This window comes from Somniosus microcephalus, chromosome 4 (assembly GCF_052327205.1).
Source record: "Somniosus microcephalus isolate GS21.2 chromosome 4, FLI_Smic_1.0, whole genome shotgun sequence".
NCBI classification, from domain to species: Eukaryota; Metazoa; Chordata; class Chondrichthyes; order Squaliformes; family Somniosidae; genus Somniosus; species Somniosus microcephalus.
Genome location: NC_140990.1, coordinates 279,349,624 through 279,365,074, shown reverse-complemented (window position 1 = coordinate 279,365,074; position 15,451 = coordinate 279,349,624). Strand labels below are relative to the sequence as shown.

Below are 15,451 nucleotides of genomic sequence, written 5' to 3'. Positions count from 1 at the left end.
AATTCCAGAGATGGGAGGCCGGTCAGGAGAACATTGGAACAGCTGAGTCTGGAGGTAACAAGCCTGTAAGTAGCATAAGCACACTGGCTCCCATTGTTTTCTTCAAAACCTGGCGTGTCACTGTGCATGTGCTTGCCAGCATCCATGTCTGCATGTTGTCTAATAGCACCTACAATCTTGAAAAAAACTAGTGATGTTGACTGACAAGTGAGGAGGCATGCTTTAACTTCCTTGAGTTGTACTGGGTATAATAAGGGAATGCATGAAGTTTTTGTTTAAACAGGTTGCAACTGGAATTCTTTTTACCACCTCTGATGAATGTTAATTAAAGATGAAAATAAACTAATTGTAACACTAATCATAGAAAGCAGGTCTTCAGTGAATCAGACATGCTCCAGTGAACGTATGGAGGACAGCCACTCTAGAAGAGTCTTGCAAACTGATTATTTTAAGATAGAAACTTTAAACAAAAATTACATGGATATATTGAGTATATAGTCTACATTGATGGCACAGGGGGGAAAAAAGGCAGTTGTCTGTAATGTTATGGCATTTCCAATAAAGTTGTACTGAATTGGGTGCCACAATTTGAGCAAAACAAAAAGGAGAAACCGCAAATGCTGGAAATCAAATAAAAACGCAGAAGTGCACAGTAGATCAGTCAACATCTGTGAAGAGAAAAGAGAGGTTATCGTGTTTCTGGTCTGTACCTTTCCTCAGATTCTTGAGCATTTTCTAACATGAACCATTTACTGTATAAGGTTCCTTGACAACTTTGGTACAGTAGAATGCACCATCATTTATGTTGGCTGAAATATTTTGTTAATTTATTTTCTGCTGTTTCAGATTTGTCATGGTATATGGTTGAGGATGGTTAAACAACAATTGCTATAACATTTTGCAATATTATCCTATGTTGCCATTTGAGTCAAATGCTGGCATACTGTATAGTTGCTTGCAACATATATGATCGGCGCACCAACGTCAGTGTTCTTGCTCAGGCCAACATCCCCAGTATCGAAGCTCTGACCACGCTCAATCAGCTCCGATGGACGGGTCACATTGTCTGCATGCCCGATACGAGACTCCCAAAACAAGCGCTCTACTCGGAGCTCCGGCACGGCAAGAGAGCCCCAGGTGGGCAGAGGAAACACTTCAAGGACACCCTCAAAGCCTCCTTGAAAAAGTGTAACATCCCCACCGACACATGGGAATCCCTGGCCCAAGACCGCACAAAGTGGAGGAGAAGCATCCGGGAAGGTGCCGAACACCTCGAGCCTCTTCGCCGGGAGCAAGCGGAAGCCAAGCGGAAGGAGCGCACATCAACCCAAGCACCCCACCCACCCGCCCCTTCAACCACCGCCTGCCCCACCTGTGACAGAGACTGTAGGTCCTGCACTGGACTAATCAGTCACCTGCAAACTCATTTTTAATGTGGAAGCAAGTCATCCTCGGTTCCGAGGGACTGCCTAAGAAGAAGAAGATACCGTGCCTTGTTTAAATAATAGAAGTATATGCCGCAGCAGCTTTCACTTACCCTGCACTAGTATTGTTGGAAGAATACTCTGCATTAGTTAGCATTTAATTTAATTTCAGTACCACTTTGTCATTCTAAAGGTAAATGTAAAACAGGAAATCCAATATGCTGAAGAAGCTGGACAAATGAAGAAAGATAAAGGGCAACAAAAAGAACCAATAGATTTGCAAAAGAAAAAGAAAAGGAAGCAGCGTTCTCCTTCAAAGGTAAATAATCCAAGTTGTATAGAATGCACATTTTCCTGCAAATTTTCACACCTGCAGACGGGGTGGGGGGGCCAAGATGCATAGTTCAGCAATGCCTTGGCTCATGTGGTTTGATTGCTATCACCTGCACTTTAAAGTGGCTCTAACATGGTATTTGACACACATCAATGAATCAAACCAATCTAATCATCTGGTGATCAACCAACTCTACATATGCTGTAATATAGTTTTATATCCGTATATCTCGAAGAATTTTGAATGATTATATCTGTGGCTGACTTTAACCCAGGCAGCAGTGAATCAGAAGGCAGCAGAGATGCTGAGCTAGGCAGAGGCTCTATGGTAGCTTTTCCTATATAAATGAGTGACCACTTTTCTGACCTTAATTATATATTGAGTGTTGGTGCACAAAGGCATCTTTGTTTTCACATTTAGATAACAGTAAAATTTGTAATTTCTGTAAATGCACAGTTTGTACTGAATACTGTTCATTTATTTGTTGAAAATTAAAATAATTTGAATGTTTATAGCTTGAACAGTCTGATAATCTGAATAGTCTGATAGATTATATATTCTTGTGCTTATCGACGACTAGGTGGTCAGATGGCAACGTGATATTTTCTAGTAAGTTGGAGTACGGTGGCAAGGGCTTTCTGTTTGACTCCTAGATCTTGCTACGTTTACTGAGACATTGTGCCCATAAAGGGTCTCTGGTTTATAGGAAACTCGAAGTTTGCTTACAGGAGTGGTTACTGATGTTGAATCCAAGTACATATCTAGTGTAAAAATACTAAAATGCAACAGCAAGGACAGAGAGAAAGTTAAGGAGGACCTAATAGAGGATTTCAAAATGATAAAAGGTTTTAAATGAACAAACCATGATTGTTTCCACAGGTATTTGAAAAGATAACTAGGAAGTATAGAGTGAGGATTTTCAATAGGAAAATGAAAGCGGTAGAGTTGATATGGTTGGCCACAGCACCCCTGAATGAGGAAGCAGAAAATTGTGCAAGGGCTCCCACTCCTGGTCATTATCCAGTGACCAGTGCTGAAAGCTCCATGTTTGTGTGTGGACATCGAGTAAAGCGAAGATTGAACTCATCTGCACTGCCCCTGTGATTGTATTAACACCATTGAGGCACACACTTAAAGAATGGCCACATGGGTGAAATGCCAGTTGAGGAATGGAGGGCTCCTGGCACCTATGGGCAAAGTACCCCATCCTCAGTCAGCACCTTCAGGAGAGCTGGAGAGAAAAATGGGTTAAGAAAGTAGCTTATTTTAAGAGTCTGAAAGAATAACTATGTACCAGACTGTATTTTTAATGTTGAATATTTATTGGGTATTCAGTCGATTATTTTCTTTGGCTTGTATTTCTTAGTGGTACAAATCATTTTTCTTTGTCAAATCTTCAATTGCAACATCAGGTGCCCTAGTTTTCCATCGTGTGTTCTGTGTGGGACCTCAATTTTATTTGCAAATTGCTTTTATCAAACCTGGGAAACTTCAGTTGCATTCATCTGTGTTACAATTTAATTTTGACATCAAATTTTAGCACAATATCTGTGGCTTGTCTTAACAGAAGCAGTTGGGTAACTTTTCTAATACGTCCTGTGTTGGAATAAGATTGAGTCTTGGTTCTCCAAACTTACTTTTCTTCAGATTCTAACAATAAATGAAGATGGATCACTTGGGCTGAAATGCCTGAAGTCTCACATCTGTGAGCACTGTAATGCTGCCTTTCGTACCAATTACCACTTACAAAGACATGTTTTCATCCATACAGGTATGGCTGGTCTGACCTGTATAAAACTGTCCATTAGATCCTATTTTTAAAATGTAGGCGAGTTGGTAGAATTTTACTGACAGAAATATATTACATCATTCAAGGCAGTCGGCAGTCAACAGTATGTATATCTCAATAATCTAAATTTAATTGAATTACCACTTGTAGTTCTGTATTTTTCAGCTCTTTAGTGAAGTATAACTTGTTGCAGACCAAACTATTTACAAATGTTATTTCATTTACTGATTCCATGTTGCCTGAATCCTCATGCTGACATTGATACATAAGATATATGATAGAGATATAGCACAGTAGACATGTAGAATATTTTGGAAACTTGTTTGTCCCTCTATGCAATATAGTTGGTAAACATAGAACATGTCCCTCTCCCACCCCACATTGGTAAATTGTATGTGAATTATGACATCAGCGCAATATTAGGGCCAGTGTTTACAATGACTGACTGACTGAATAAGTCAGATTTTGTATTGCATGGGATTTTGGGGCTTTTGCCTGGTATTATGCAGAATTGAAGTTTGCAATTCTGTCCATTTTGTTGTGAATATGGTGCTCTTTGATATGATGTCAAACATTTTTAATTTTTAATTTTTTCGAAGGTGAAAAGCCGTATCAGTGCAGCCAGTGTAGCATGCGTTTTATTCAGAAGTATTTGCTGCAAAGACACGAGAAGATTCACACTGGTAAGTAGGATTGAATTCAGTGTCTCATACTGAAGATGCAGCATTTTTAGTCCTGATGTATATTTTGTTTGTTGTCTCCTTCTGAGTACTTTCCATATCATCCTAGGTGGTATTTCTACATTTACATTTGTGCTATTTTCCTTTTCCTCCACCAGCAAAGGTTCACAACTTCAAGGATCAAAAAAAATTAACCACTGTTTTAACCATATTAATTGAATAATAGGAATTAAATTCAAGGATAAAATAACAGCCAGTTTGCACAGTGTTTAGCACTTCTCCTTGGAAAAGTGCTTCTGCACACCCTTTACTCTTCAAATATTCTCTCTTGCCCTACAACAGTACTTTCAAAGTTGTGGAAAATGCTGTAAACTCTGAAATTATCCATTGCCTTAAATTCTCACCTAATCTGATCAATAATATAGATTTTGGCAAGGCCCCAGCACTGGTGCTTTTGCTACATATGTTATGCATCACTTGGACTGGCCTCTTGAATACTTGAGTGACTCTTTTGCCTTCACAACGGCAGTAATTTGCATTTATATAGTGCCTTCAATGGTAGTAAAATGTTCCAAAGCACTTCACAGAAGCATAAAAAAACATGGCCGCTAAGCCAAAGAAGGTAAGATTATGAAGGGTGACTTAAAGAGGTGGGTTTTCAGAAGGCTCTGAAAGGAGGAGAGACATGGCAAGGCTAGGATGTTTAGGAAAGGAATTCCAGAATACTGAAGGCACCACCACCAATGGTAGGATGAAGGGAGGGGAGGATGCACAAGAGTCTGGAATTGGAGAATTGTTTAGGATGGGTGGGTTCTAGGACTGTAGGAGATTACAGAGATGAGAAGGATGAAGATCTGGAGGGATTTAAACGCAAGGATGGGTTGGGTGACCGGGAGCCAATGCAGATGGAAGACCAGGACTTGGTGCACACGGACAGCAGAGTTTTGGATGAGCTAAGGTTTAAGGATGATGGGAGGCTGGCTGGGAGAATATTGAAGTAATTGAGTTTGGTGGTGACAAAGACCGGGATGAACATTTCAGTGGCGAATGGGCTGAGGTATAGGCAGAGGATGGGTAATGTTATGGCGGTGGAAGTAGGTGGTCTTCATGACTGAGAGGATGCGAGGTCAGAAACTCAGCTCCAAGTTGAAAAGGAGACCCTGGTTGGAGAACAGTTTGGTTCAGCCTGAGACACTGGCTAGGGAAGGGGATGGATTTGGTGGCTTCAGTTTTCCCAATATTTAACTGGAGAAAGTTATGGCTCATCCAAGAATTGATGTTGTATAAGTAGTCTGACAGCAGAGAGGCCGTGAGGGCATCGGAAAAGGTAGAGGTGTGCCGCCAGCATACATGTGGGAGTTCACCCCATGTTGGCTGATGATACCGTGGGGCAGAATATAGATGAGGAATAGGAGAGAGCCAAGGATGGATATTTGAGAGACTCCCGAGGTTGCAGTGAGAGTGTGGGAAGAGAAGCTTCATTGTTCTAAATGCTCTGGCTAGAATTGGATAGGTAAGAGTGGAGCCAGGTGAAGGCAGTTCAACCAAGCTGGACAACCAAGAAGGGTGATGTGATCAAATGTGTCAAGAGCTGCCGAGAGGTCGAAGAGAATGAGGATTACATTGGACATCTCTAACCTTTTAAGTGGGCTGGCACCATGCAGTGCATATGGCTTCCCAGGAAAGCTAGTTCATGACTATCTAGATTGTTTTGCTCTCTGTTGTAGCTTATAGTTCATCCTCTGGCTTTTTTAAGAAATCCCCCACATTTTATTGGAGAAATATTGGCGGACATGCTAAATTTGTAATTAATTTAAAACTGATTTTGTGTGCCAAAACGTTTGTAGTCTAACTCTAATTCATAATGGGGATCTGTGCCGCACTCACTTAATCTATGAGAAGGGCTTTGTTATGCTTTAGTTAATAAGATCTCAAGGAATAAAGTTGCCTCTTGTGCATACTCTTTTAGGGCTTAAATGCAGTTCATAATTCATATTTTTCTCCCTTTTTACGTTCAATTTCATGGCTTCTGCTTGCCTCCTCTGTCCTCGTCCATTTGAGAAAGCAAAGCTGTGCGGGTTGTGATCTCCCAAGAGTGCTGCCAATGAGGATTAACTCTCTTTCCTCTTTTTTTTCTCTCTCTCTCTCGCTCTCTCTCTCTCCTGCTTATAGAATATCTCGGTAATGGGCGGTCCTTTTATACAGCAGATGAATTCAACCATAAGATGTGAATAAAACTTTTTCATTAGAAGTCTGATGTTCAGTATTGAGCCTTGGGGTCATTGACTCCTTTTATACATGTCTTGAAAGAATATTTAAAGAGAGCCTCAGAAATAAGAATACTGTAGGAGTCATATTTTGGTGCAATTGTGAGAATATTTAGTAAAATAAAAAAAGACTTGCATTTATATAGTGCCATTCACATCCCAAAGCCCTTCACAATCGTAGAATAATACAGCACAGAAGGAGGCCATTCGGCCCATTGAGACTGCACCGGCTCTTTCGAAGAGCAATCCAGTTAGTCCCACTGCTCTGCTCTTTCCCCATATTCCTGCAATTTTTTTTCCCTTCAAGTATTTATCCAAATTCCTTTTGAAGGCTGCTATTGAATCTATATTCGCCACCCGATCAGGCAGTGCATTCCAAATCATAACCACTCGTTGCGTAAAAAAGTTTTTTCTCAAGTTGCCTCTGTTCTTTTGCCAATCACCTTAAATCTGTGCCCTCTGATTATCTAGTCAGTCATCACTCGCACACCCTTCTGGCCCACAAAGCAGCGCATGCGAGGACAGGGAGATTCTTCCCAATGAATTACTTTTGAAGTCTACTTACTCTTTTATAGGCAGATGTCCCACAGCAGCTATGAAATGAATGACTAGTTAATCTGTTTTGGTGATATGTGAAAGATTAAATTCAGTAGCATATAATCTGCTTTATATTTACTGAAATTGTGCAATTTTCATTCACCAGTGGTTCAGCTATTTAAGGTGGTGGGTAGCTGAGCCACACACAGCATCCCACATTTAATCCTTGATCTGTGCTGAGTTAGCTGATCTCCGTGAAGCCAGTGCTAAGGTTGCTATAGTTAGCCTTCGGGCATCTGGGTTAGGGAAGGAAAATCAACCAAGGTTCCTGCTCCTCACTGCTGTTCATAATCCACTTATACATCTTTGACAAAGTAACAGTTCATTCCCTACATATCAATTTTGTCTGTCTTGTCTTGTTCTGTCTTTTTCGATAAATATTGTCCTTGTTTGGCAGGCACAGATTCCAACTTGCATGGTTATCTAACCGTTTCAAAGTTTTTACAGAAGCTTAATTTTAGTTAGTATAGCACAATGATTTGCAATAAATGTGCACATGTTGAAATTATACTGTTGGATATCATTACAAGTAATCAATACCCAACAGAGAGCAAAGGGTCTAGCTTGGGTATGATACCTCCAGGTATCAATTACCCTCCTGATGCTTGCTCTTTTGGCTCACACTTAAAATGGCCAGTTGGGTGATGTACCAATGGGCATTCAACATCCATGGAACCATAATCATTACCAGAAAGGGGTGAACTGTTTTGGAGGAATAGAGAAAATTGGAGGGGAAAAAGTGTTCCTTTTTTTATAATGGGACTTTCATAATATGTACATTTTCAAAATGAATGCTGATTTCTCACATCTTGCATTACTGTGGCCTTTGTTAGACAAAAGTAATGAATTTATTAGAGTCTAGAGTTCATGTAAAACTAAATTTAATACATTAACAAGTGACTGAGTGTAATCATTTGGAAATGGCATTTTCAGGTGAAAAACCTTTTCATTGTGATGAATGTGACATGAGGTTCATACAGAAATATCATATGGAGAGGCATAAGCGAACTCACAGTGGAGAGAAACCATATCAGTGTGAATACTGCCACCAGGTAAGAATTAATTTAAAGTACTTGTGTGTGTCTCTCTCTCTCTCTCTCAGGTAGTCCCTCGGAACCGAGGATGACTTGCTTCCATGCTAACAATGAGTTCTCAGGTGACTGATGAGTCCAATGCGGGACCTACAGTCTCTGTCACAGGTGGGGCAGAGAGTGGTTGCAATGTCGAAACGTCTGAGCTCCCAGGCAACAATAGCAGTACGGCGTTCTGGTCTGCCACTGTTGGGGTTGTTCATGAGGGTCCTGATGTTCCAGGTCCCGAACTTCATTTTAAAGGGGGTGTCACTGAATGGGTGAAGCACTGATTAATTATAGAACTTTACAGCACAGTAGAAGGCCATTAGCCCATCATGCCTACACTGGCTCTCTGAAAGCTATCCATTTAGTTCATTTCCCCCGTTCTTTCCCCATACCCTTGATTTTTCTTTCCCCTAATTTCAAATATGTATCCACTTCACTTTTAAAAGCTTTTATGGATTCTGCCTCCACCTCTGTTTCTGGTAGAGTATTCCTTGTCCTATAGGAACGATATGGAAACTTTAGTGAGAGTGCAGTGCCGATTCACTGGGATGCTGCCTAGTGTGAGGAAAGACTTGGAAAAATTGTGGCTTTTTTTTTTATTGGAACAACACAGATTATGGGGTGTAATGATAGAAATGTTTAAAATTATGAAAGCGTGGAACAGGGTAGATAGAAGCAGACTGTTTCCAATAGTTAAGGAGCCTGGAACGAGGGACCATAGATTTAAAAAAAAAAAAAAAATGCCAGAGAGCAAAAGAAACATCTTAACACTAATGAGCTGTGGAATTCACTTCCATGGTTAGTGGTTGAGGTACAAACTGTATCAACATTCAAGGTTAGATTGGATAGGGGGATGGAAGAATAAACAGATCTTTTTCGGGTTAGCAGGCTGTAACTAGTGGGGTACCGCAAGGATCAGTGCTTGGGCCGCAACTATTCACAATCTACATCACTAATTTGGATGAGGGGACCAAATGTAATATATCCAAGTTTGCTGATGATACAAAGCTGGGTGGGAATGTTAAGTTGTGAGGAGGCTTCAAGGGGATAGAGACAGGCTAAGTAAATGGGCAAGAATATGGCAAATGGAATATAATGTGGAGAAATGTGAAGTTATCCACTTTTTGGTAGGAAAAATAGAAAAGCTGAGTTTTTTCAATGATGAGAGATTGGGAAATGTTAGTGTTCAGAGGGACCTGGGTGTCCTTGTACACAAATCACTAAAAGTTAACGTGCAGGTGCAGCAAGCAATTAGGAAAGCAAATGGTATGTTGGCCTTTATTACAAGAGGATTTGAGCATAAGAGTAAAGATGTCTTGCTGCAATTATATAGGGCCCTGGTGAGACCACACCTGGAGTATTGTGTACAGTTTTGGTCTCCTTACCTAAGGAAGGATATACTTGCCATAGAGGGAGTGCAATGAAGGTTCACAAGACTGGTTCCTGGGATGGGGGGGATTGTCCTATGAGGAGAGATTGAGTAGACTAGGCCTATATTCTCTAGAGTTTAGAAGAATGAGAGGTGATCTCATTGAAACATACATATTTCTTTCAGGGCTTGACAGGGTAGTTGCAGGGAGGATGTTTCCCCTGGCTGGGGAGTCTAGAACCAGGGGTCACAGTCTCAGAATAAGGGGTTGGCCAGTTAGGACTATGATGAGAAATTTCTTCACTCAGAGGGTGGTGAATCTTTGGAATTCTCTACCCCAGAGGGCTGTGGAGGCTCAGTCGTTGAGTATAATCAAGACAGAGATCTATAGATTTTTGAATATAAAGGGATATGTGGATAGTGCAGGAAAGTGGAGATGAAGTAGAAGATCAGCTATGATCTTATTGAATGGCGGAGCAGGCTCGAGGGGCCAAATGGTCTACTCTTGCTCCTATTTCTTATTATGTTCTTATATGGGAGCAGGGTGAGTAAATGTGATTGGGACGATTTGCTCGCTTGGGGAGTAAATGTCATCATGGACTGGTTGGGCCAAAGGGCCTTCCTCTATGTTGTAACTCCTGTGTATTTCTATGTCCCAACAACTGTCTGCATTTTTTAAAAAAAAACACAATTCTCCTGATCTTTCTTCATTCTTGTGGTGATCTTAAATCTCTCCCCTCTATTTACTCCAGTGGAAATAGATTTCCAAACTCACCTTATCCCTCAAAGTTTTGAACACCTATCAGTTTTCTTCTTAATATCATTCTCTTTCCTAATGAAAAGAGCTCCAGTTTCTCTATGCTGTCCTCAGTAGTAAAACCTCTCATCCCCGATGCACCTTATCCTGTCCATGGCCTTGGTATCTTTCCTAAAGCAGAGTGCCTAAAATGGGACAAAGTATTTTAACTGTAGCCTAACTACTGATTTGTATGGCTTTAGCATTATCGCTTTGCTGTTGTAACCTATACCCCAATTTTTAAAATCTGGGATCCCACATTTTTTAAAAAACAGCTTTTACCAGTTTGTCCTCCATTTAGAAAGAATAAACTTGCACTTTATATAGCAACTTTCAGGATCTCATAATATCCCAATGTGCTTCACAGACAATTAAGTACTTTTTGAAGCATAGTCACTGTTGCAGTGGTTAATAGATTTTTTTTTTGAACTGGACAGATGTAACCAGTGGTGTCTTCAGGAGTCAAAATTAGGACCATTGTTCCTCCATTAAGCCTACTCTTGTTATATGTTCTTCCGCCAACTTCTTATCCATGCTGCCATGTTCCTTTTAATACTTTCTGCTTTAATTTTAAAAACAAGCCTCCTATGTGGCCTTTTGAAACCCCATATATCGTTCTTTGATATTTCACGGTCACTTTCTTTGCTAAAAATGCAATATATCCAACAATTCAAATTAAGCAATGCAAATAACAGCAAAGTGGGAATTTGCTGCTCAAAAAAAGTTGAATTATCAGATCATTTGAATTAAGCAACTTCAAATGAGGTGTAGACTGTACACCTCTACTGCATATCCCTTATCGTTACATTGTGCTAATTCCTCAAAAAAACTATTAAACTTAGCAGACACAACTCGCCCCATTTAAAACCATGCTATTCTTAATTACCCCATATCTTTCTAAGTGATGTCAATTTTCTCCACGTTATGGCATCTAGAACCTTACCCTCTACTGGTATTAGGCTGTCTGGGCTTTTGTCACCCAGTTTTTTCTCTCTTTCTCTTCCTGAACAGAGGTACTACATTGGTAACCTTCCAGTTTTCTGGCACAACTTCTCCAAGGATGTTTGAAAGATTGTGGACTGATCCACTATTTATTCCCTGACTTTCCTCAACATTCTGGGATGTACCATCAGGATCTAGTGCCTTTTTCCACTCTGAGTTTCACTTGCATTTCACTACTACAGGTAGACTATCCTTTGTCCGAACTTCCGAAAACCCCTAAATACCAAAAGTTTTTTCGTTCAGCGTAAGTCGTGCGCACGACATGACCAGAGTGGCGCACGACTTACGCTGAGCAGAGCAGAGGGTCACAGAGTTCCCTCCTGGGTAGGAGATTGCAGGCCAAGCCGGGCAGTGTGAAGGAGGTACCGGGAGAGTGAACCCAACAATACAGCGGCCCGTCCGATAGCTGCAGCAGCCCGTCCGATATTCTTTTCTTTCCTCCCGCCCTCGACCTGAACCGTGGCCCGTCCGATATTCTTTTTTCCCACCCGACCCCCAACCTGATTTGCGGGCCAGCTTAGTAGGAGTCAGCCGATATCTGGCTTTCCAGAGAAGCAGGAAGGGGGATGAGACACGGAACAGTCGCAAGAGGTAGCCTGAACTTTTAAAATTTATATTAAATACAAATTTCCCAGTCTTATAATAATAATACCTTCTGAAATCCGAAAACTGAAACTCAGCTGGTCCCAAGGCTTTCGGCTAAGGGATAGTGTACCTGTACTATCTTTTCTGTAGTTTTCTATATAATTGTTTCACCTCCTCCTTTTGTACCCTTTCATTTCCACCATCACACTCTTCTTTGAACATACGAACATATGAAAAAAATCTGATACATCCAACTGTTTCCACACAATTTTGATGCCTAATGCATCACAGTAAATACACTCCCCACCCACCCAGCTCCATGTAACCTCCGAGGAGAGGCGGAAAAACATTAAAAACCCAGGCCAATTGGGGGGAAACTGGAAAATTCCTCTCCAACATGCTTAAGTGATTAAAACTAGTAAAGGAGATCACATTGGCCCTGATTTACGTTAGAGGATACCTACTTCTTGTAGGAGGTGATTTCTTCCCCAGCCAGAACCAGGGTCGGCTCTCGCTTGCAGGAATACAGCGAATCAACATTCACCGCACGAGCCGGCAACCTGTTCCACAGGTCCACTTTTCTCTCGGAAAAAGAAGACTGCCTAACATCCAACCTAGTTCTGCCCTTGCATAACTTGAAAGCATGACCCCTGGTCCTCCCTATGCTATTCAGCTGAAATAATTGGTCCATATATACACAATCTAATGCCTTCATCTATGCTTTTCTAAATTATACAGACCCAGCCTCTTGAGCCTATCTCGGTAACTAAGGTGTGTTAGACTGGGAATTCATCTTGTGGCCCTCAAGTCTCAATATCCCCCCCCCCCCCCCCCCCCCAAAATGAGATCATCAAAACTGGACACCGTATTCTAACTGAAGCTTAACCAAGGTCTTCTACAAGGACAAAATTGTATGCTTTGTTTTGTAGTCAATTGTCCTGTGAATACACAGTAGAACCCTGGTCGCTTTAGCTATAGCTTCACAGCATTGGTCATGAACCTTTAGAGGATGATTCACTAAAATACCCAGATCTCTTTCACCACTGGTTTTACTTCTTTTCCCTGTAGGTGTCTGCCTTGGTTCAGGAGTAGCATACTCTCCTCTGATTCAGAAGGTTGTGGGTCCAAATGCTTGAGCACATAATCCAGGCTGACACTTAGTGAATTGCTGCACTATCAGATGATGAGAAAGATGACACCTCCGAGTAGACTTTAAACCGAGGCCCTGTCTCTCCTCTCAGGTTGATGTAATAGATCCCATGGCACTATTTGAAGAAGAGCAGGGGAGCTCTCCTGGTGTCCTGACCAATATCTATCCCCAAACCAACATCTGGTCAAGTCTCTCATTGCTGTTTGTGGGATCTTGCTGTGTAATTTGTCTGCCACCTTTCCCTACATTACAACAGTAACTACACTTTATAAGTACTTCATTGGCTGTAAAGCACTGAGACATCCTGAGGTGGTGAAAGGTGCTATATAAATGCAAGTCCGTCACTTTTTTTTCTCCTTTTGTAGGTTGTGTGTATGTTTAACATTTGACCTGCCATGGGCATAACATTAAACTTTTCTACGGTAAACATCATTTTCCAAACACTGGCCCAGTCCCCCAACGCATTTAAATCTGCATCCTCGACAGTCCTAACTCTCGCACATAGCTTGGTATCATGCACAGCCTTCAGCAAATGGGTACTGATTCTAAAAATGATGCAACTGAAATTTCAAAATTAACACCATGCATGTTCTTCAAGAGGCTGAATGCTGAACTATCCATCAGCAGCTTGTAGCTCAGAAACATATTGGCCCGGAATTTGTGGTTGGAATGACAGCGAACTGGCAGTGTTCACCTTCATTCCGCCTTTGAAACTGACCGCAACCTCGGGATTTAGCGCAGGCGCATGCAGAAATCCTGAAGTTGCGGTCTGTTGTTGAACGCTCCGAAATAGGCTGCGCTGTGCGCCCCCCCCCCCCCCCCCCCCCCAAACAGAGCCAGCAATCTGTGTAATCACCCAAATCAGGGAAACTAACAAAAAACTTCGGCTCTTCTGCGGTAAGTACGCTGTTCAATTCCCCACTAAAAGTTAGACCCAAAGGGATTAGGTGTAACTGGGGTTTTAATAGCATTATTACTGCTAAACCAATGTTAAAGGTCTGGAAAACGAATTTCAATTTTGTGCAGTGTGAAATATGTCCATTTAAAGACATTTTTCATTTTTTAAAAGTTTACCATCTTTATTTCAGGTTTGCCTTTTCCCCATGTGAGAGCCCCAATCTTTGTTTTGCTCCCTCTAACATTTTTAAAAAGTCAGAATTTTAAAAGCTTACTCACTTCCTTGTTCGTGGCCTGAGAATTCTGCCTTTTGATTGGCTGCTTAGACAGCCTGTTGACATCACAGCAGTTTGCGCAAGGGGTTCCCCTCTGTACTTTGTTGATTTGAATAGAATGTTGGCAAGCCCGAAGTTCTCGACAGCGGGATCGCGAGATCCTTGTGCGAAGCCTACTTCGGGGTCCGTGGCGATTGCCTTCTCTTCGTCGCTGACCGCAAATTCTGGGCCGATTCATTTATTATTGAATCGTAGCCTCAAGCTGTTGCTTAATATTTCAGTTAACCCTCGGTCCCCATTCAGGCCAGAAAATTTCTTGTCCTTATAATTATAGCGGTATCCAGAGTCGGCCAATGAATAATACTGCAGTGCTCCTGCTTTCTTAATTTGTAAATTGTTTTGTTTTAATTACAGCTATGAATAGCAAAAAAACTGTTAAATCACAGCTGGAAGCTTGTACAATGTTGATTTCTGTAGCCACAATTATATACTTTTAAAATTAACTGAATTTTTTTGCCATCTAATACCAATTTACAAAATATTACTTGATTCAGAAAATCTGAATAAATCATAATTTTATGCTATTAACCTTTTAGCTGATCAATTAAGCAGTGGTTCCAGATTGTACAATGCTACAAATGCCTGCTGCATGATTATTTTTCATAGAAGTGTGGGAATCATTATTTGCTAGATTGTGTCATTTCTTGTCTTCTGTCGTATTGAAGAGCAAGGACGAGGCTAGCCCAATAAGTTTAACATTTTTTTGTGTTTCAATTTATTTTCTTGATTGTTACTAGAAGATTGCTTCATTCTTAATCTCATTGCAGCACTTGGCTATTTTGTGAGATATTTTAAAACTGGTACTTTTAGTTCTATCTTGGCATAACCAAGCTACCCAATTTATATTGGGTGTAGATGTTTCTTGCCTGTAACATATGTCTACTTTCAGTTTTTTTCCTGTAATATGACTGATTTTCCAAGCAGCAATCGATGACCAACCTAGTTAGCACTGTATATGTATGAACTGTAGGTCATGTGACATTTTTAATGTACATGTAATTTTTATCAGTTTTTTTTATAGCTGAATAGTGTCTGCTAGTGAAAAGTGAAACCATGTAGAGAATGCACATTTATTTTTTGTGTTTGGGTTTGTTACAATCATATTTAGTCTTTATTCATGGTATTGACTCTAATGTTGTGATTGTTT

General features: G+C 40.8%; 1 protein-coding gene across 2 annotated transcripts in view; it reads left to right on the top strand.

Annotated features, from left to right (window-relative positions):
- znf148 (zinc finger protein 148) overlaps positions 1–15,451 on the top strand; it is a 47,881-nt gene that overhangs the window by 25,916 nt on the left and 6,514 nt on the right. For both annotated transcript variants that reach the window (XM_085986506.1, XM_085986507.1), the window contains exons 5-8: positions 1,618–1,743; positions 3,406–3,529; positions 4,147–4,230; positions 8,025–8,143. In XM_085986506.1, coding sequence (XP_085842632.1) covers positions 1,618–1,743; positions 3,406–3,529; positions 4,147–4,230; positions 8,025–8,143 — 453 coding nt within the window. The remainder of the gene's footprint in view (positions 1–1,617; positions 1,744–3,405; positions 3,530–4,146; positions 4,231–8,024; positions 8,144–15,451) is intronic.